The following is a 23,251-nucleotide window of genomic DNA, read 5'->3' on the forward strand; positions in this document are numbered from 1 at the left end:
ATCTATTTTTTATTTCCTCCATGCATTCATTCATTCATTCATTTATTTTCATTTAATAGATATTTATTGAGTCCTGACTTTATGCCAGACCTGGTTTCTATATTCTGGGTATACACCAGTAAACAGAAGTCATTCAAATATCCTTGTCCAGGGTACCTGGACAGATAATTACTAATAAACAAGTAAGTATCTAGTATTTCTAGATAATACTCAGGTTAAAAATACATCAGAGTACTGGAGGTGAACAATTGAATGAGCCTGGTGCCATGTTGTATGTGTGCCTAGCAACAGCAAGTGCAAAAGTGTGGAGGCAGCCTCTCAAAATAGTATCCATTTCAAAATAATGATTGTAGGCTAGGAATACAGCCTTGAAACTAAATTTCAAAAATCATCTAAAAATGGATATTTACTTCTAATGAAAATTTCTTCAATGTGTAAACATTTTTATAATCAGCATGGCAATTCAGAGTGGACTTTGGCTCAGTTAGATGTGGTTCTATTATCTGAATCTGTTACCCTTTAAGTTACTTAGTCTCCATCCTATAACATTCCATCCATATGTAAAAGAGTCATTATAATAATATTTATCTGATAGAGTTAATGTGTTCATGAAATCATATAATGTTTGTCAAAGTGCTTAGCATAATGATAATCACATAATACATTAAATTACTATTAGATATAAAAAAATCTCTTTCTTATCAGTAGCAGCAAACTAAACTTTCACTTTATCTCTTGAAAATCTACAAAATTGTGAGCCATTATAATTCATGAACTATCACTCAACTATGAATATTATAAATAATAGATCATACATTTCCTCTCATCACTGTCCCATTTTAGACACTCAGTATTTACCTGGCCTTCTACAACGTGATTTTCAGTTATCAAGCTTACCCATGTTTTTTCTTTAGATTAGTCATCTCTGCTGAACACACACTATTAGCTACCCTCTGTATGGAAAATGGGGGTCGCTCAAAGGCCTTACCGTATACCTGGGACTGTAGAAAACATAAGAAACCTACTTCAGTTCAGTTCAGTCGCTCATTGGTGTCTGACTCTGCAATCTAATGGGCTGCAGCATGCCAGGACTCCATATCCATCATCAACTCCCAGGGTTTACTCAGACTCATGTCCATCAAATAGGTGATGGCATCCAACCATCTCATCCTCTGTCATCTCCTTTTCCTCCCGCCTTCAATCTTTGCCAGCATCAGGGTCTTCAAATGAGTCAGTTCTTCACATCAGGTGGCCAAAGTATTGGAGTTTTAGCTTCAGCATCAGTCCTTCCAATGAATATTCAGGACTGATCTCCCTTAGGATGGACTGGCTTGATATCGTTGCAGTCCAAGGGACTCTCAAGAGTCTTCTTCAACATCATAGTTCAAAAGCATCAATTATTAGCGCTCAGCTTTCTTTGGGAGAAGGCAATGGCACCCACTCCAGTACTGTTGCCCGGAAAATCCCATGGATGGAGGAGCCTGGTAGGCTGCAGTCCATGGGGTTGCTAAGAGTCAGACACAACTGAGCGACTTCACTTTCACTTTCCACCTTCATGCATTGAAGAAGGAAATGGCATCCCACTCCAGTGTTCTTGCCTGGAGAATCCCATGGACGGAGAAGCCTGATAGGCTGCAGTCCATGGGGTCGCACAGAGTCGGACACGACTGAAGCGACTTAGCAGCAATAGCAGCAGCAGCTTTCTTTATAGTCAAACTCTCACTTCCATACATGACTACTGGAAAAACCAAAGCTTTGACTAGACAGACCTTTGTTGGCAAAGTAATGTTTCTGCTCTTTAATAAGCTGTCTATGCTGGTCATAACTTTTCTTCCAAGGAGTAAGCATCTTTTAATTTCATAGCTGCAGTCACCATCTGAAGGTATTTTGGAGCTGAAAATAAAATAAAATCTGTCAATATTTCCACTGTTTCCCCATCTATTTGCCATAAAGTGATGGGACCAGATGCCATGATCTTAGTTTTCTGAATGTTGAGTTTTAACCCAAATTTTACATTCTCCTCTTTCACTTTCATCAAGAGGCTCTTTAGTTCTTCTTCACTTTCTGCCATAAGGGTGGTATCATCCACATATCTGAGGTTATTGATATTTCTATTGGCAATCTTGATTCCAGTTTGTGGTTCCTCCAGCCCAGCAGTCTCATGATGTACTCTGCATATAAGTTAAATAAGCAGGGTGACAATATACAACCTTGACGTACTCCTTTCCCTGTTTGAAACCAGTCTGTAATTCCATGTCCAGTTCTAACTGTTGCTTCCTGACCTGAATACAGATTTCTCAAGATGCAGGTCAGGTGGTCTGGTATTCACCTCTCTTTCAGAATTTTTCACAGTTTTTGGTTATACACACAGTCCAAGGCTTTGGCATAGACAATAAAGCATAAGTAGATCTTTTTCTGGAGCTCTCTTGCTTTTTTGATGATCCAGTGGATGTTGGCAATTTGATCTCTGGTTCCTCTACCTTTTCTAAATGCAGCTTGAACATCTGGAAATTCACACTTCAAGTACTGTTGAAGCCTGGTTTGGAGAATTTTGAGCATTACTTTGCTATCGTGTGAGATGAGTGCAATTGTGTAGTAGTTCGAGCATTCTTTGGCATTGCCTTTCTTTGGGATTGGAATGAAAACTGTCCTTTTCCAGGCCTGTGGCCACTGCTGAATTTTCCAAATTTGCTAGCATATTGAGTGCAGCATTTTCCACAGCATCATCTTTTAGGATTTGAAATAGCTCAACTGGAATTCCATCACCTCCACTAGCTTTGTTCGTAATGATGCTGCCTAAGGCCCACTTGACTTCACATTTCAGGATGTCTGGCTCTAGGTGAGTGATTGTACCATCATGATTATCTGGGTTGTAAAGATCTTTTTTGTACAGTTCTTCTGTGTATTCTTGCCACCTCTTCTTAATATCTTCTGCTTCTGTTAGGTCCATACCATTTCTGTCCTTTATTGTGCCCATCTTTGCATGAAATATTCCCTTGGTGTCTCTAATTTCCTTGAAGAGATCTCTAGTCCTTCCCATTCTATTGTTTTCCTCTATTTACACTGATCGCTGAGGAAAGCTTTTTTATCTCTTTGTTATTCTTTGGAACTCTGCATTCAAATGGGTATATCTTTTCTTTTCTCCTTTATGTTTAGCTTTTCTTCTTTTCTCAGCTATTTTTAAGGCCTCCTCAGACAGCCATTTTGCTTTTTTACATTTCTTTTCCTTGAGGATGGTCTTGATCCCTGCCTCCTATACAATGTCAGGAACCTCTGTCCATAGTGCTTCAGGGATTCTACTTATCAGATCTAATCCCTTGACTCTATTTCTCACTTCCACTGTATAATCGTAAGGGATTTGATTTAGGTCATACTTGAATGGTCTAGTGAAACCTACTCAATTTATCAAAATTGCCTAGAAATACTGTACAGATGGAACATTCTTTAAGTCCTTAGCCCACCCACTATTCCCTATGCTTCATGTACTTTTTTTGCCTTGAAGCTCTTGACTTTGCCATTTGAAAACCTTCAACAGCTTCTTCTCACCTGATCTCCTCCAATCCAAATCACTTTCATGTTTCATGTTTTACCACAAATGCTACTTCCTTTGTTATATTATCTGAAAATTTACACTCTTTAACAATATCACTTGAAACTTGATTTCTTTAAAAAACTGTGTATTCTACAAAAATAAGCTCCTCTTTGATAAAGGGTTGTATTTTGGTATCCTTTTCTCTGTCTTGGCATCTACTATGCACCCAGAGCCTACCTAGAATGTGTTTGTAGGCTTTAATAACATAAGAAGGAAGAAACACATTGAGTAAGACATCAAATTTGTAGACATGGGCTTTGAGATGGTTTTATGACCACGAAATTGAGGCAAAATTTGAAATATCAGTCATCTAACAAATAGAAGGTTAAAGAAATTGACTAAAATATGGAATTCTATCTTTGCTTTAAAAATCAAATTGTAATAGATTTCTGTATAATAAAATGTCAGGCCTAAGAATTAATCAAGAAAGTTTTTCCGTTTGAACTAATTAGTAAGAAAGTCTATACTTTCATTTGTAGTACACTGTATTTCTACATATCTTTGTCTCAGTTTTTATATTTGTAAAATGAAAATAATGTTTCCGTCTCACAAAGTTAGCCCTTAAAAGTGCTCAAAAGAATTCCTGGTGCACATAAATATGCCAGCTTTAAATGTAAATTAGTATTATTTAGTCAATTTAAAAAACACTATTAAACAGAAATTTTAAGTATTTTAGATTACGATTTGAGATTGAATAAATAAGAGAACATAGAAATTAGCATAATGATTGGGATTTTAAGAGCTGCCTTTGCACAATATTCCATGGGAAAGAATCCCATGACAAAACAATGTCTATTCAAGCTTAAAAGGACATTTGCCAACTTCTTCTTCAACTCTGAAGTGCAGGCAGCTTACATCATAATTTTTTATAATATTTAACATTCATATTAAAGGGCCCTTCATTGAAGAAAATACTTTATAAGTATTAAATAGAATTCAATTGAAGTAAATCATACTAATAGCAATGTTTGGTGGTTATGTAATATCTATGTCAGGTAACAAATTAAGCATGTTATTACATCTCTGCAGGCTGGAAACAGCATACTTTGTCTATCTTAATATAATCCTTTCATTAGTTCATAGGCCTAAAACCCTCCTGGGAGTATCAAAATTTGTCAGAGGTCTCTGAATTCTGGGTTGTTATCTGAATCTCTATACTTTACGACTATGTATCTTGACAGCTCCCCATGCATTACACAGCAGAGGGGAATGGAGGATGTATTATTTTTTCTAACAGATCTCTCAAATAAATTAGTTATGTCCATTTCCTCCAGAGGTAGCAAACAAATAACTTGTCAGTGAGGGGTGAAAATACACATTTCAGGTTAAGTCAGGCATCTTACCTCTGCATTCACAAGGAGGAAGACAAAGTTTTCTGAGTTCTGAATTAATCAGTTCTGCTTTTAACTCTCATTTGAAGTTGCATCTCAAAAGATCAAGAGTTTAACATGAATAAAACTGTTGTTTCTACTTTTGTGACTTATGTGTGAAAATGCTTACACCAAATGTTGTGTGTTTGTGTGTGTACATGTACTTTGCTAGAAATTTATAGCTGTTATTACTTTAGAACATAATGATTGATGTGGCACTTACTATAGATTTTTCCTTCCTTATTGTTGGCTAGCAATAATTTTTTTACAAAATATTTTCATCTTCTATATTAGAAAGATATAGTGGTAACTTTGGTTAAAATTATAAATATTATAGAAAAATGAAATAATACTCAGTTGAGTCATTAATGAATTTCACTGTTATGGATATAAACCCCTTTTAAAGTAAAATTTTGAAAGGACATGGATTGGTTACTGGTTGGAGGAAGGTTTTATCTACAGAGTTAATTATATAATGCCAAATTGGGCTCCTTTTTAATTCCTCTAATATAAAACATCACAAAAAACATAGAAAACAAAATCCAACCAGTCCATTCTGAAGGAGATCAGCCCTAGGATTTCTTTGGAAGGAATGATGCTAAAGCTGAAACTCCAGTACTTTGGCCACCTCATGCGAAAAGTTGACTCATTGGAAAAGACCCTGATGCTGGGAGGGATTGGGGGCAGGAGGAGAAGGGGACGAGAGAGGATGAGATGGCTTGATGGCATCACTGACTCGATGGACGTGAGTCTGAGTGAACTCCAGGAGTTGGTGATGGGCAGTGAGGCCTGGCGTGCTGCGATTCATGGGGTAGCAAAGAGTCAGACATGACTGAATGACTGAACTGAAGGGAGAGGAGGAAGGGAGAAGGATCGGCTGGGAGTTTGGGGCTAGTAGATGCAAACAATTACATTTAAGACAGGATATGCAGCAAAGTCTTACTATATATCACAGAGAACTATATCTAGTCTCCTGGGATAAATCATAATGGAAAAGACTATAAAAAATACTTTAAAAAAGGAAAATACTGAATCTCGCAGATTTTTAACTTAAAAAATAAATTAATTAAATGAATCATAATGTCTCAAAGACATTAATCAAAAATCAGAACCTATCACATCTAACATTTTTCTCAAGGTCAGAAGAATGGAGGCAATATGGAGAGATTAGCCATGACCTATGAAACTTTGAAAATCATCATGTACGAGACTGTGTGTACTAACCATTTTAAGTAAGGAAAGATGAGCATGAGTTTGAGTAATTCAGCATTTCATTACAGAAGTGCATGTGTAAGTAAGGTGAGGTTGTGTCTCTATGTTCTTTCCTTACTAGCAACCCCTCTTCTTCTTCAGTTGATTAATTTCTGTTCACACTTCATATTTCCTGAGAAATCCCCACCATGGTGTTCTCAGAACAATCCTTTCAAGCATTTACTACAGTGTTTAATAAAATTTGCTGCAATGCTATATATGTATCTATTTCCACCAGTAAATGACAATCTACTTGAAGTCAGGGGCAATATCATACCAGTATTTCCTGCACACATTGAAAGGTCAGGCACATTAACATTTTTTTGTTGATTAAATTAAACAACAGATATGGAACAGAGAGACAGATTGCATGATGTTCAGATCATGGCTTCTGGACTAGATTGCCTTAGTTCACAAGTCTTTCTTCTTTTTTAAGACATTTTTTTTTTTTTTTTTTTTTTTAGAGCCGTTTTGGTTCACAGCAAAATTGAGGAAAAAATACAGAGAATTTCCATATAGTCCTTGCTCCTACATATGCATAGCTTCCCACTTTATCAACATACTCCACCAGAGGGGTATATTTGTTACAACTGATGAACTTACATTGACAAGTCATAATCAGTCAAAGTCCAACATTTACATTAGTGTTCAGTCTTGGTGTTGTATACTCCACCAGTCAGTTAGTTCAGTAGCTCAGTTGTGTCTGACTCTTTGTGACCCCATGGATTGCAGCATGCCACACTTCCCTGTCCATCACCAACTCCCAGAGCTTGCTCAAACTCATTTCCATCGAGTCGGTGATGCCATCGAAGCACCTCATCCTCTGTCATCCCCTTCTTCTCCTGCCTTCAGTCTTTCCCAGCATCAGTTCAGTTCAGTTCAGTCACTCTGTTGTGTCCGACTCTTTGTGACCCCATGAACCACAGAACGCCAGGCCTCCCTGTCCATCACCAACTGATGGAGTCTAACCAAACCCATGCCCATTGAGTAGGTGATGCCATCCAACCATCTCATCCTCTGTCATCCCCTTCTCCTCCTGCCCTCAATCTTTCCCAGCATCAGGTTCTTTTCAAATGAGTCAGCTCTTCATATCAGGTGGCCAAAGTATTGGAATTTCAGCTTCAACATTAGTCCTTCCAATGAACACCCAGGACTGATCTCCTTTAGAATAGACTGGTTGGATCTCCTTGAAGTCCACGGAACTCTCAAGAGTCTTCTCCAACACCACAGTTCAAAAGCTTCAATTCTTCGGTGCTCAGCTTTCTTTAGAGTCCAACTCTCACATCCATACATGACTACTGGAAAAACCATAGCCTTCAGTAGACGGATGCTTGTGGACAAAGTAATGTCTCTGCTTTTTAATATGCTGTCTAGACTGGTCATAATTTTCCTTCCAAGGAGTAAGCATATTTTTAATTTCATGGCTGCAATCACCATCTGCTGTGATTTTGGAGCCCAGAAAAATAAAGTCAGCCACTGTTTCCCATCTATTTGCCATGAAATGATGGGACCGGATGCCGTGATCTTAGTTTTCTGAATGCTGAGCTTTAAGCCAACTTTTTCACTATACTTTTTCACTTTCATCAAGAAGCTCTTTAGTTCTTCTTCACTTTCTGACAAAAGGGTGGTGTCATCTGCATATCTGAGGTTATTGATATTTCTCCTGGCAATCTTGATTCCAGCTTGTGCTTCATCCAGCCCAGTGTTTCTCATGATGTACTCTGCATATAAGTTAAATAAGCACAGTGACAATATACAGCCTTGATGAGCATTACTTTACTGCATATACTCTATGGGTTTGGACAAATGTATAATGACATGTATTTACCACTGTTTCACCTCACAGAGTATTTTCACTGCCCTAAATATTTGTGTGCTTTTCCTATTCTTCATTCCCCCCAACAACTCTGCTTTTTATGTGTGGCATATTGAGTAAGACCATTTACTTTCTTGTGTTGATATTTCACTTTCTACATCACTTCTGCATTGGCAGGTGCATTCTGTACCACTGAACCAGCTGGGAAACCCCATTGTTTTATTTATGATTCCAATATAAATGAAAGCATTTGAGAAGGAGGTATTCAGAATGTTGAAAATGGGATCTCCTATAGAGGAAAGTTGGATATTATTTTGAGATTGAAACTGTGGACATATCTTGGGGCCAAATTCAAGGTGATCTACAAAAACAAAGCCACTGAACATGTGCAAGTACAATTATGGCATGTGGCAGTGAGACAAAAGACTAATTATGTTGTTTCTGGTTTGTACAAAATATAAGCAACAGCAGTTGCAAAGAAGATCTGGTCATTTGAAATTCAAACTTAAAAATGATAGTAATGAAAGTTTTTTCTTTGTGATGATGGAATCCATAGATTGAATAAGAGACTGTGTTCAATACTGAATATCTTAGTTGGAATATTTTTTAATATTAAATTTTATAGAATATGGTTTTGAAGTATGACAGAAACTGTGAGAAAGAGGCCAATAAAGTAATAACTGGTCCCCAGATTTTAAGAAAACCATTTACAATTGTTTCTCATTATTTTGGGATTTGTCCCTTATGGGATATTAGTCATTCTTTGCAGAGAATTTTGAAACAGATGTGTTGTGGGTAGACTTATCTGTACTTGGAAAGCTTGTGGGAAGAAGAGAAAATTATAAGGTGATTAAAAGGTTAAAAATATTTAACTCTCTAGAAAAGCATGTCATTAAATGCAGTTTACACACAGTATCCTCTTTGGAAGAAATATCATGTATGCCAATGTTTAATGTATGCTATGGAAAGGTAAAAATAAATAGTATTAAATTTTTATATTCTTTATTAAAACTTAATTAAATTAATTTAGTCTTTAGTGAATAAAACATTTAAAGTATATGAATATGCTTTTATGATACATCAATAGATACACTTCATAAACTGTCATGTACCTTTGATGTCAATAAAGAATTCAAATTGAGAAGAGAATACTAGGCTTCTGATTTTATAAAAACTTTATCAAAAAGTATATTCATTAAGGTAAGACATCTGTGAGTAATATATTAACTCTAATATTAATATAGTTAGTGTATTTCGTGGATTGTGAAGAATCTTCTTAATGTGGTTCTCACATATAGATTCTATAAAAGGAAGGGAGGGGACTTAAAAACTTCAGTGACTAGATTTTCCCAAATATATAATCTGTCAAATAAGGACTCTCTTTAGTATTCGGGACTGTAATTAATTGTAAACACAATATAAATGCATAAGCAGAGCTTAGCCACATTCCAATATGTTTTAACCCTTATTTTGAGGTAATTTCTATGCACTATGGTAGCTCAGCTGGTAAAGAATCTGCCTGCAATGCAGGAGATTCCAGTTTGATTCCTGGGATGGGAAGATCCCCTGGAGAAGGGATAGGCTACCCAGTCCAGCATTCTTGTACTTCCCTGGTGGCTCAGATGGTAAAGAATCTGCCCAAAATGCGGGAGACCTGAGTTTGATTCCTGGGTTGGAAAGATCCCCTAGAGGAGGGTGTGGCAACCCACTTCAGAATTCTGGCCTGGAGAATCCCATGGACAGAAGAGCCTGGCAGACTGCACTCCATGGTATTTCAAAGGGTCAGACGTGACTAAGCACTGAGCTGGGACTTCACATATTTTGCCAATGTCCTTTGAAACAACATTTATATTAAATACATTTCCTGTAGTACTTGAAGTCTGGATAGTGTAAGGTTTGAAGTCAGAGTCAACAATTTTTCCTCCTCATCAAGTAGCTAATTTCAACTATTATTCACTTTCTCTTTGTAATGATTTCAATTTACTCATGTTAACCTTGTGTTTTGAGTAATTATCAACTCATATCAACTTCATAGAATATGTGAATTACTGCTTTCCTTGCCCCTGTGACAATTGTCATATGACCTGTGACGCAGAAAATAGTTTGGTGATATCGAGTGATGAAAAATTTTTATAATTTGAAGATAAGCATACTGTTGGGAAGAACATATTTCTTTAGAGTACAAGTCTCGAAGCAGACTCGTTGAAAATAACAGGTTTCATGGTAAAATTTAGTAAATACCTATTTTATAATACCTCATTTTGGAGATTTAGAGTATATTTTAGCATAGTGAAGTTTTGAGAAATTGTTCCATAAAACAAAAATATTAAAAGCTGTGGGATTCTGTGAAGTTTTTCAACAAAATATATGTATGTCTACTAAGTTTAACTGAGTGTTTACCAAATTTATTTGAGCGGAAAATGGGCTAGATTTTCCCAAGTATGTAACCTGTCAAACAGGGCCTCTCTTTAGAATTTTGGGCTGTAATTAATTGGTAACACAATATGCAAATGCTTAAAAATAGCTTATTACTCAGCCATTAAAAAGAACACATTTGAATCAGTTCTAATGAGGTGGATGAAACTGGAGCCCATTATACAGAGTGAAGTAAGCCAGAAAGAAAAACACCAATACAGTATACTAACGCATATATATGGAATTTAGAAAGATGGTAATGATAACCCTGTATGTGAGACAGCAAAAGAGACACAGATGTATAGAAGAGTCTTTTGGACTCTGTGGGAGAGGGAGAGGGTGGGATGATTTGGGAGAATGGCATTGAAACATGTATAATATCATATATGAAACGAGTCGCCAGTCCAGGTTCGATGCACGATACTGGATGCTTGGGGCTGGTGCACTGGGATGACCCAGAGGGATGGTATGGGGAGGGAGGAGGGAGGAGGGTTCAGGATGGAGAACGCATGTATACCTGTGGTGGATTCATTTTGATATATGGCAAAACCAATACAATATTGTAAAGTTAAAAAATAAAATAAAACATAGAAAAAAGAGAAAAAAAAAAAAGAGAAGTGAAAAGGAAAGGAGAAAAGCAAAGATATAAGCATCTGAATTCAGAGTTCCAAAGAGTAGCAAGAAGAGATAAGAAAGCCTTCCTCAGCAATCAATGCAAAGAAATAGAGGAAAACAACAGAATGGGAAAGACTAGAGATCTCTTCAAAAAAAAAAAAAAATACGAACAGAACCTTTTTAAAAATTTATTTTTAGTTCTTTTTCATAGGAAATTTTATTTTGTTTATTTGCATATGTATTTATTCAGTTAATGTGTAGAATTGTCTACTGTCTTAGTCTTGCTCAGGTTGCCAAACAGAATAACATAAACTGGGTAGTTTAAACAACAGAAATTCATCTTCTCAAAGTTCTGGAGGCTGACGGTCAGAGTTCAGGGTGCTTGCTCGGTCATGTTGAGTGAGGCTGTAGACATGGGTTGTAGACAACTGCCTTCTCACTATTTCCCCATGTGGCTGAGAGAGAGAGCAAGCAAGCTCCTTGGTGTCTCTTTTTTAAGAGCACTAATCCCATGATGAGGCCTCCCTGATATGTCCTCATCTAAACCTAATTGCCTACCAAAGGCCCAACCTCCAAGTATTGTCACATTGGGGTTAGGGTTTCAGTGTAAGAATTTAGAGGGAATAAAATTCAATCTATAACACGTACCATGTAAAGAGTTAAAGGAATGTTGTATGTTTTAGGTGTATGAGTCACTAATCTGAGGGTGCTTTCCAGGTGTCCAGCTGGTGATATTTTAAGTGCCTGCCCCATAGAAATAGGTATTTTGGTGATGGTGGAAAATCATCTCTTTATAATGTTAGTTTATAGTCCATTTGTACTGAGAAATACACATGGCTGGAACACACACCTACACAGAAAATATGAAAAGATGTCTAAACAAATATGAGATTGAGAAAGTGCCCAAATTTGTCGTCATTGCACAAAAGTAATGTATCTTTCAAAATTTTGCCAGGTGTACAAAAAAACTTCATGCAATGGGAAAATGATGCTAATCATGTACTTCCTGTATTATTTATATTGTAGCCTTTCCCAAAACTAAAGGAACAAATTTCAACTAACAGGTTAACAAGGTCTTTCTAAAAGAAAACTATCCATTTATAACCTGCATATTATAAATCAGCTATAACTTTTGGTGAAATATGTACATACATTTGTCTTAGGAAATTCTTTTTGTTCTTTTATTTGGATGGATTTGTTCCATGAAGTTGATTTGATCTGCAAGATATTAATGATTATCTGTGCTTTTCATATTTAAATTAATTTTATAGTTCTCACAAGGGTAATATTTTTACATATAATCATGTTTTTTATTAAATACTTTAAAACTGAGATGGGAAAGAAAGAAAGACTCAGTTCAGTTCAGTTCAGTCACTCAGTCATGTCCAACTCTTTGTGACTCCATGGGCTGCATCATGCCAGGCTTCCCTGTCCAACCAGCTCCCAGAGCTTACTCAAACTCATGTCCATTGAATGGGTGATGTCATCCAACCATCTCATCTTCTGTTGTCCCCTTCTCCTGCCTTCAATCTTTCCCAGCATCAGGGTCTTTTCCAATGAATCAGTTCATCACATCAGGGGGCCAAAGTATTGGAGTTTCAGCTTCAACATCAGTCCTTCATGAACACCCAGGACTGATCTGCTTTAGGATGGACTGGTTGGATCTCCTTGCAGTCCAAGGGACTCTCAATAGTCTTCTCCCACACCACAGTTCAAAAGCATCAATTCTTTGGTGCTCAGCTTTCTTTATAATCCAACTCTCACATCCATACATGACTACTGGAAAAACCATAGCCTAGATGGACTATGGACAAAACCAAAAACTAGATGGACCTTTGTGGGCAAAGTAATGTGTCTGCTTTTTAATATGCTGCCTAGGTTGGTCATAGCTTTTCTTCCATGGGAAAAAAAAGTTCTCACAAGGGTAATATTTTTACATATAATCATGTTTTATTTTTTTTAATTTAAATTTATTTATTTTAATTTATTAAATATTTTAAAATTGAGATGGAAAAGAAAGATTAAGAGTATAAATTATACCTGGTTTCTGCTATAGACAGAAATAAACCTCAGGATCAAAATGAGCCAGGATCATGATTTGTCCACCATAAATTCTTTGATGTGTATGACAGAGAAACTAAAACCTTCAGATATAAAAAAACTAGAATTCTCTATTCAGTGATAAACATCTTAATAGTATGTATGTTTTATATAAAATATATGTATGTATAAAATAGTCTAGTATGTTTTCTAGTCTTTTTTTTAATGTATATATATTGCATTTTTTTACTTAGTTTCTCTCTTTTGTGCTCCAGTATGCCATATATCGAAGTCTGTATCTTTCATTTAGAACATAAGAATTTCTTTATATTATCAGACATTCCTCATAGACATCACTCTTTCTGACTCCATAATATTCAAATGGGAGTATAAATCATTAAGCAAACTGTATCTTTCCAATCAGAAATACTAGTATATATGCAGTTCATATATATGAATACATTTCTCATTTTTTTTGGCTTGGTTTTGAGGAAACTTAATAGAAGAAAATTATGCAGAATGTAAACACATAACTGGCACTTTTTGGGTAAATAGATTCAAGAGGGCAAATGAACGCTTCTTGATGAATGGAGCGAGCTGCTTTTATCCCTAATGCTTGTTGTGTCCCAAGACTAAAATCAGTGCTCACTGGCTGCCGTGTATTTTTCTTCTTCATTGTTATCCCACAGGCTATTTAATTTTATATTCTGTCTCAAAGAAACGGGGGTCTTTATTCTCATAACTTTTATGTCTATGCAATTGCTTGTTGTACAGTAGCTCCTGTCCTTTAGATACATGGAGGAAGGAATTGTATGATTGAATAGCATCCTTCTTGCCTTTCTCTAAATAGGTAGGATTTGGAACCTAAATTTCTGCTAAGCAGTGACTTTTGCATTTTCTGATTTATAGCTATCACAGTCTGTTTCTGGATTTCACGGGTTTCTCTGCTCCAGTCCCAGAAGAGTTGAACTTAACTTCCCAAGAACTACTGAAGAGGTTAGCAGAAGATGATGCTTGTGGAGGAGGTTAGGGGTTGCACAATCTGTCAAGTGCCCTCCAACATTCAGATATCTCTCAGTATTTTGATGGACTTAGCCTCTTTGAGTTAAGTTAGATATTCATACTGAATAAGCACAGTAAGTGGAAGAGTTGGTAACCGTTGTACAGTTAGGGGAGAGACAGAGATTAGCCTGAGACTGATTTAATGATGTAGACAAAGGAGAGACACCCACCCACTGATCTCTCTGGAAAAGAAATCTTTCTGATTTCGTGGAACTGCAGGAAACCATAAGCCTGAGTGGATTCCTAGGTAAGTGAGATACTAAGTGCAGTCATCTCTAGTGATTACTCTACTCTTAATGCAAGCAGGTGAAAATACTCAAGTCTGCACTGTGGCTCATGTGTGAAGCTGGCAAAAACAATTACCAAAGCCATAAATTTTGATTTCAGTCAAGCTATTAAGGGTAATAATTTATTTAAGTGAGGTCTTCTGCTTTGATTAGAACTAAGAGAGTTCAGCTGCTCTGATACTCTGGGGGTAGAGCTGGGTTACTGGTGTAGTAAGGAGGCTTGAAGGTGTCTGCTGTTGAGGCAGTTGATCATTCCCTGAAGAAGTGCCTTTGCTAACTGTTTCATTCCTTTTTTCAGTGAAGTTGTTGTTTTTCTTTCCAAGAATAACTTATTTCTAACAAAACAAACAGGCCCATTAAAAAAAAAATGCTGATTTAGTCAGATATTCACAGAGGTTAAGTGGCTTGATCAAGGTCACACCTTCTAATAAATAGGTTAGAACTACTATTTAAAGTGAGATCTATCCAGAGAGTATAACCCATGTTTCTGAGCACTGCAACTACACAGTTTCTCCTGGAAGTTCCTTAAATCTCTCTTGAAACTAATTTAAATATCTAAGTATTTTATGATTAAGTTATCTTCCTAGATTTTCTAGACTTAAACCCTCTAGCAGTTAGTGATAAAGAGAGCAGTAAAGGTAATACACCAAGCCTGTCAGTAAGGAGACTTAACTATAGGTCATGAGGGATAGAGGAAAGTCTTGTTAATCAACAAACCTAACTTCCCTAGCAACCAAGAAGTCTCCTATAATTCCAAGAAGAGCTTCCTCTTGTTCTTAGGGAAAAGGATAAATGACCTGTCTTTCCTTGGAAATCTTTCTTTGGAGTTCTTCCCACTTCCCCTATTATTTACCTAGGTATCTTAAGATTGCTGCTGCTGCTGCTAAGTCGCTTCAGTCATGTCCAACTCTGTGTGACCCCAGAGACGGCAGCCCACCCGTCCCTGGGATTTTCTAGGCAAGAACACTGGAGTGGGTTGCCATTTCCTTCTCCAATGCATGAAAGTGAAAAGTGAAAGTGAAGTTGCTGAGTCGTGCCCGACTCTTAGTGACCCCATAGACTGAAGCCTACCAGGCTTCTCCGTCCATGGGACTTTCCAGGCAAGAGTACTGGAGTAGGTTGCCATTGCCTGCTCTCCCCTAATTGCAAAGTCATCCCTAGTAGAGTGTGTGTAGATTGTTTTAGGGTTTCACCACCACCAAGGATATTTGCATTTTAATGGAAGGCTTTAAAAGATCTTAAATCTTCCAGTCTAAAAGCAGTAAATCTCTATTGGTGAGGTTGGAGGCAACTTGATAGATTGGGCAGGAGCTATCTAGGGTGAAAAGAGCCCGCTGGGTCTCTCCTAATCACAGTGTGAAATAAAGTGTTCCTACTTAGTAGCCTGACTTCTACTTCCTGAGTGAGGGCTGTGAAGACAGCTCCTGTGGCCTGAATAATAAAGTACTGCTGAACACTTTCATCTTCTTTAAAAGCAAAACAACTTCAAGAACTAAAACTTTCAAATCTTAACTTCCTTTTCCTTTCACACTTTTTTCATGGCATCTTGTTTGAGTTCTCTTGATACTTATTTTTCTCTGAGCTTCAGATGGATATTTAGCATCTTTAGACTCAGAATCCCAAATTTCTTTTGCATCTCACTTTTCATTTCCTGGAATCTTGGAGACTACTGGAATTGGTGAGGAATTTGAAGAATTGCAGTGAAAGTTTTAACGAATTGAATTAAAATTTATTTAAATACATACAGTGAGCTATTTTAACTGAGGCATTTTAATGACAAAAAAAAAAAAAAAAAAAGTACACTTTCTACCATACAGTCTTGGGAGTGAAATAAATAAGCAGATTACTATAGTTAGTGCAGAAAAGGCTAAAATAGAATTATTCGCCATGAACCATCATAGTGCATAGAAGGAATACTCAATAGAAGGCATTGGTAGGAAGGATGATGAATGTTTAGTCAGTAAAAGGGGGCTGAGGGTGGGTTGAAGTAATAGTGACTTGTATAGAGGTAGTATATTAGGAGATCAAAGCAACATGGGACACTGATAATAAGTTCATTAAGGCCAAATATAAGCAATGAATGTAGGAAAAACAGGATGAGATTGGAAATGTAGACCAGGGCTAAGTATTGAATGGCCTTGTTACAGTGCTGCTGCTGCTGCTAAGTCACTTCAGTCGTGTCCAACTCTGTGCGACCCCATAGACGGCAGCCCACCAGGTTCCCCCGTCCCTGGGATTCTCCAGGCAAGAATACTAGAGTGGGTTGCCATTTCCTTCTCCAATGCATGAATGTGAAAAGTGAAAGGGAAGTCGCTCAGTTGTGCCCAACTCCTAGCGATCCCATGGACTGCAGCCTACCAGGCTCCTCTGTCCATGGGATTTTCCAGGCAAGAGTACAGGAGTGGGGTGCCATCTAAGGAGTGCCAATGCTATAGGGAACTATTGGTATTTTGTGTATGTGCTGAGTTGCTCAGTCATGCCCAACTCTTTGTGACTCTATGGGCTGTCGCCTGCCAGGCTCCTCTCTCCATAGAATTTTCCAGATAAGAATACTGGAGTGGGTTGCCATTTTCTGCTCCAAGGGATCTTCCTGACCCAGGGATTGAACTCATGTCTCTTTGTGATTCCTGCTTTGGCAGGCAGATTCTTTACCACTGTGTCACCTGGGAAGTCACTGATGCCTTTAAACAGTTGAAAAACATGATTAAAAAAAAAATCCTTCCAAAATCAGTACGGAGAGTTATCTAGACTTCACTTTCAGCTCTAGCATGGGGCAAAGCTGAGGGTAGGTCTTGAAAGAGCTGTGATAGTAGATCAAATAAGGAAGGAGGGATTGATCTGGAATACAGGTGTGGGCATAGAGAGATATTTTCATTGGGATAATATTTGAGTGTACAAAGGAAGGGAAAGACACAGCCGAGTCCTGGATTTTTGGGTTAGTCAATTAGGTGCCATTTTGATTAACCAAGGAAAAGTAGGTTTTAATGGAGAAGATGCCGAGTTCAAATTTGGACAAACTGAATCTTAGATTATTATAGAACATAAGCAGTAGACAGGCATTAATCCATGTGAATCCCAGGAGAAAGATCAGGCTGTAGATAAGATTTAGCAGTTATTCCTTATCATATCAGTAATGTTAATAGAAGAAATCACTCAGGGAGAATGGAGACTAGCAGAGCACTGTTGGTGGGCTTTAGGCTCATAATATAAGTTAGAGAATCAACTGAGGATGAAGAGTAATTACAGAGAATAAGTAGCCTGAGAGATGTGTCCGTATTCACAGGACAGTGTCCTTATTGGTTAGCTGCCTAAACAGATACACAATCTATTTGCTCTTGGTTCAAAGTCCTCCAGGATCTGGCCCTAGGCAGTAAGTCTACAGTATGGATTTCTGCCACTTATTTTATTTGACCTGTTTCAACTTATTGGAAAAAACAGTCTTGTACGTTCACACATTTTCAGGTTTCCATTCCTTTCTCACATTCCCACTCAAGTGTGATTTCTGTTCTTTTTCTCTCCATGTTCAACTCATCATTCAGAATTCTGTTCTAATCTCCCAGGGCCATGATATCTTAACTCCAACAGGGAGTTATCTATCATTATCCAGCTTTTCCACATTAGTGTTCAGACTGCAACTTGGTTAGGACACAGCACATTTGAATTTGCATCCTAGTTCTTTATGTACCAGATTTGTCCCACTTGACAAGAGTATAAGCTCTTGAAGACTAAGAACTCGTTCTCCCAAATTAGCCCCCACAGTGCACTGCTTTAAAAAAAGAGCAAATGCAATATTTGTTAAATGACTACATATATTACTTACACTAAATAATAGAGATAGGATCTTTGACTCTTCTGACAAGGCAAAGGATCTCAGTTGAGGCTTACATGGAAATGTTAACTTATGAAGGATGCATCTGGAGGTTTTGCTATATCTTGGCACATATTGGCCAGTAAATGACAGAAAAGCCTTTCGTAAAGGAACATTCATGATACAGAGGCAGACAGAGGAAACATAATGCTAATTATGTTTGCTTCAAAACTTGCTATTATATTCTTCATGTTTTCCTTATACAAGAATGGTGAATATGTGTATCCTTTTCACTTTCTGCTTTGATAATTTTAAAAATTATGCTTGTAAAACAGGCAAGCGAAAAAGTGCTGTTAAAACACAAACAGGATTTTTAATTATTCTAAAGTCAGATATAAGATGCTACTCTGGCCATTTCTTAATGATGTCCTACAAATAATCCTAAGCATTTCCAATAGAATTTTTAGTATATTTAAAGTAAGGCAACCTAGTGGGGCTCTTCATTTAAATAGAATAAGGGTTAAATGATAACTTGACTTATCTTTTAAATGACAAAAAATAAAGAAATTGCAAGACCTTTTCACACATTAGATATGTATTGTCATTTATCATCTAGATATCAGGCTAGCAGTGCAAAGTAATAAAACATATCATCGAAAAATGTGCTATAGGTCTGAATCACTCTTTCATTCCACCTCCCAGCTAACTGTAGTATTAAATCAAACAAGCAGAACATTTCCTTAGGCAGCCATTGCCTTTTAATTTCCTGAAGAACCTTAAAATATCATTCATTACAAGTACTACACATATTTGGTTTTTAAAAGTCTCATAAATCAATAGCAGGCTGACTGTAATAATTATTACAAGTTAGTGCATAATTTTCGTGCTGAAGGCTGCATGCAGAACTTTAGCATATGCAAACGAGGCAATTCAGACTGTGTATAGATATTAATATGAAGAAGCAGGTAACGAGGTGCAGGCTATGAATTATGCATCAAGAGTGGCTGATCTTCAATGAAGAAAATGAATTCAGCATGTAATCTAATTAGTGATGGAAGTCTATTACATCTAACTGCAAAACCAACCGTCCTTGAAACAAATTTATTTACAGTCCATGTTACCACTTGAAACAACTTTGAAATGATGTGTAAGACAACAGCTTAATTGTAAAAATTTTTTGTTTGTTTGTTTCAGTTCTAGACCTGGAAGGCCTCCTAAGAGGACTCAAAGTGTCACCTCCCCAGAGAACTCTCATATCATGCCACATTCTGTCCCGGGCCTTATGTCTCCTGGGATAATCCCACCAACAGGTAAGCGTGCTACTGACTGATGCCTAAAATATTCAAAATCAGCCAACACCATTGCTTTCATATATACCTGTGTTTACATAGATGTTTACACTCATCAGCTATATTTTGTTCACACTAAAACCATGTTACTGATGAGAATTTATTTCAAAACTGCATTATGATTATCATCATTTCCTTATTTAAAATAAAATGAAAGACATTTAATTGAACACAGTTCTAGGGTTTATTCTAATTAATTCTCTTGCTAATATCAAATAACAAATTATTATCCCTAGCTCAGAGAGAATCAATGACTTTCCCAAGGTCAATCAGCTGATCACTGTCAGTGGCTAGTCAAACCCAGATCTCTGAATTCTAAGCTTATGTTTCATTCCATAAAAACTCCAAACTAGATTAACATGCATCCAAACAAAAGACCATAACTATGTCAAATAGAAATATCTCCTATTTTTTCCTAAACTATTTCTATTAGAAACATCTGAAAGATGTTTATTATTAGAAATAATAAACATTAGAAAGATGTTTATTATTAGAATTTTTTCAATGTGCAAGTAAAAGAATACTCTTGACCACATGCTCTGTGTCATAAACAACTTTAATAATGTACTGCATGCAAAAATAACTCATTTGATTTTTACCACCTGAATGTGTTCATTAATTCTTTTATTTACTCACACATGTCTGCTCACTTTCCAAGTTTCATCCAGACTCAGAACAAATTAAACTAATAGTCATAATGAAATTATTATTATATAGCATATAGAATTTATTTATTCTTGCCATCATGAAAGTTTGTTGAGATAGACATATAAATATGTAAGTGTCACTTAACAATAACTGGAACAGTAAAGAGAATTAGCAAGATCAGGAGAAAGTCTTCATTTTTTTCCTCTGAATACCCATGTTAGTGTTTTCTTTTTCTATTGTAACACTTGTCTTTTTTAGGCTGTGATATAATCATGGGTGTCTTATTTCACATTCCATACTGCATTGAAAGCTCCTTGGAAGGAATGGCTCTTTTAACTCACCTTTACTTTTGTGACAGTGTCTGAACAGTTTGTTCACTTTTATGAACCTTAATCAAACATCCACTGAGTTGAATTCGAAGTTATTTGTTCATTTTATGTATTTACATTTTTTAGTAAGATATGAAAGGTTCTTAAAAGTAAATGATTCACTTTCCAATGAAGAGTTATATTTTTATGCTAATGCTTGCAGGTGAAAAATTGAGAAACAGAAAAATGAAATCAATAGCTGAAAATAACCTAATTACAGAGCATGTATCATCATTCCTATTTGTTAATTTAGGTTATGATTCACAAGTGACTGAATCCTACTGCCTGAAATTCTAATTCCAAATTTGATATTTAGGAATGAAATAGGTAGCATTTTGTTAAGGATGAACATTTTATTTAACTAAATAAAATTTTCTGATTTGCAAATTTTGGGCAAGGGGATTGGTACTGTGCAGACAAGGTGGAAAGAAAATCTTAGCTTTTTATGTTTTATGATTGAAAGACTCAGGTGTGCTAGAAGAAAGAGTCTTTGACTTCTCAATGAATATGTCTGGGGCTTTAAAAATAATCATTTTAATAATCATTATTTTGTATTTGATAAGTTTGTGTTGATTCTAACTAATCAGTTATGTTTGGGGTGAAAAGTATTCTAGATTGTTTTCGTATTGAAATAGGGAAGATCTAGTTCCGAATTGCCTGCCAGCGTTTTAAGGTGAAAACAATAAATACTTCACCACCTAAGAGATGGTGAGATAAGATGATATCATCAGGATCTAAGTATAGCAGCACCTTCCACAGTTAAGACCATCAAGTAACTTTGGGGTAAGAAGTTTTGAAACAACTGAAGATCACAAGCCAAAACTCAAAATCAAAATATTAAATCATTTTTGATAGATCCCTTTCTGAAATATCTTTTAACTTGGTGAACAGAGATACTGAAGGTAATTTTAACTTGACTCATCACTTCATTTTTGAAGCAGGACCATTTCATACATTTTATGTGCTTTTTAAAAAACTTTTGTTCTTACTAATATGTTGTGAGCCCAGAAATTAAGATTTCTCTTGAGCTATTACATTGAAAGGGGCTTCCCTGGTGGTTCAGAGGTTAAAGCATCTCCCTGCAATGTGGGAGACCCGAGTTGATCCCTGGGTTAAGACCCGAGTTGGATCCCTGGGTTGGGAAGATCCCCTGGAGAAGGAAATGGCAACCCACTCCAGTATTCTTGCCTGGAGAATCCCATGGAGGGAGGAGCCTGGTAGGCTACAGTCCACGGGGTTGCAAAGAGTTGGACACGACTGAGTTACTTCACTTCATTACATTGAAACAAGCCTTAAGAGTCTTATTCCAGAGAAGGATGAGGAAATGGGGACTTACCAGGAGAGTAGACTGAATTTGAAGACGTGGATTTAGGTAGTTTAATACTCTATAGAGCCCAGGGAATGGCTTTAAAACAAGTCTTGTGAGCTCACTGTTGCCTAATTCACTTAATTCAAATTTTGGACATTTGGCCAAAGATTTGAAACTGCCAGAAGTTTGACTGTTGTGCATGAATCATGCTATCTTAATATATTCTTATGATTGCTCTTTTTGCACAAAGTTTTTCTAGATGGAGAAGTCTCTAAATTTTAGAGACTACAGAATAATATCTTAAACTCCTAGAGAATGTTTATTCTATCTTAAAACATTAGCTGGAAATTTAATCATTGTAAAGATATCATATAGTTCACAAAAGCGTGTAACACTTTTCTCCCAAGGAGTACTTAGTGTACTGGGGGAATATGATTCAATAGGGATATATAGACATTTTGTCCCAGAACTTTATTTATATTTTTTACTTTCTTTAAAAGTAAAATGCTGTTTTTTCCCAAAGTGGGAAAGATAAAATATGTTATTTCTTGAAACATTGAAAAAATGATATAGCAACTTTTTTTTTTTTTTTTTACATTAAGCAAAGTAGTTTAAGGCTATTTCTCTATATTTTTGACCTGTGAGTTTGGAGTTAAAACATCTTTTTCCCAGGAATTCCTAGGTGGTGCTAGTGATAAAGAACCCACCTGCCAATACAAGAGATGTAAGAGATATGGGTTTGATCCTTGGGTTGGGCATGGCAACCCACTCCAGTATCCTTGCCTGGAGAATCCCATGGACAGAGGAGCCTGGTAGGCTGCAGTCATAGTGCTGCAAAGAGTTGGATAGAACTGAAGCCACTTAGCATGCACAATAGTTTTATCAATATCTTTTAATGACTTGGAAATCATTGTTCTAAAACTAGCAAAACAAGTACAAAAACATATAGACCTCAAAAGAACAAAGAAGAAAACAACTCACTCTCAAATCTCAAATCCTTTATAAGATTACATCATTGACTGCATATAAATATTGACCTGTACTTTTGTACTCCAATATTACCATTTGAAAGCATAATAGATACAGATTCACCTTCGAGGTTGCCTGAATTGGTCCTTGACAAAAGTTTATTTATTTTGATAATTTATAAAAATGTATCAATTTGTTTCTAATCATTTCCTCATTTTTCTTTTCAACAACTGAACACTGTAGTTAAGTTATAATCTTTCCTTAAGGAATTTGCTTTTCTAAAAAAAAAAAAAAAAGACTATATTTTTAAAAAGTGCGTTCCCAGCTCTAGGATTATTTACTTAGGTATCTA

At 36.4% G+C, this 23,251-nt stretch overlaps 1 protein-coding gene across 3 annotated transcripts in view; it reads left to right on the top strand.

Annotated features, from left to right (window-relative positions):
* The window catches only part of DACH1 (dachshund family transcription factor 1), a 479,356-nt gene that overhangs the window by 179,926 nt on the left and 276,179 nt on the right, over positions 1 to 23,251 (top strand). For all 3 annotated transcript variants that reach the window (XM_025262761.3, XM_025262762.3, XM_025262763.3), the window contains exon 2: positions 19,451 to 19,566. In XM_025262761.3, coding sequence (XP_025118546.2) covers positions 19,451 to 19,566 — 116 coding nt within the window. The remainder of the gene's footprint in view (positions 1 to 19,450; positions 19,567 to 23,251) is intronic.

This window comes from Bubalus bubalis, chromosome 13, assembly GCF_019923935.1.
Source record: "Bubalus bubalis isolate 160015118507 breed Murrah chromosome 13, NDDB_SH_1, whole genome shotgun sequence".
Classification (NCBI taxonomy): domain Eukaryota; kingdom Metazoa; phylum Chordata; class Mammalia; order Artiodactyla; family Bovidae; genus Bubalus; species Bubalus bubalis.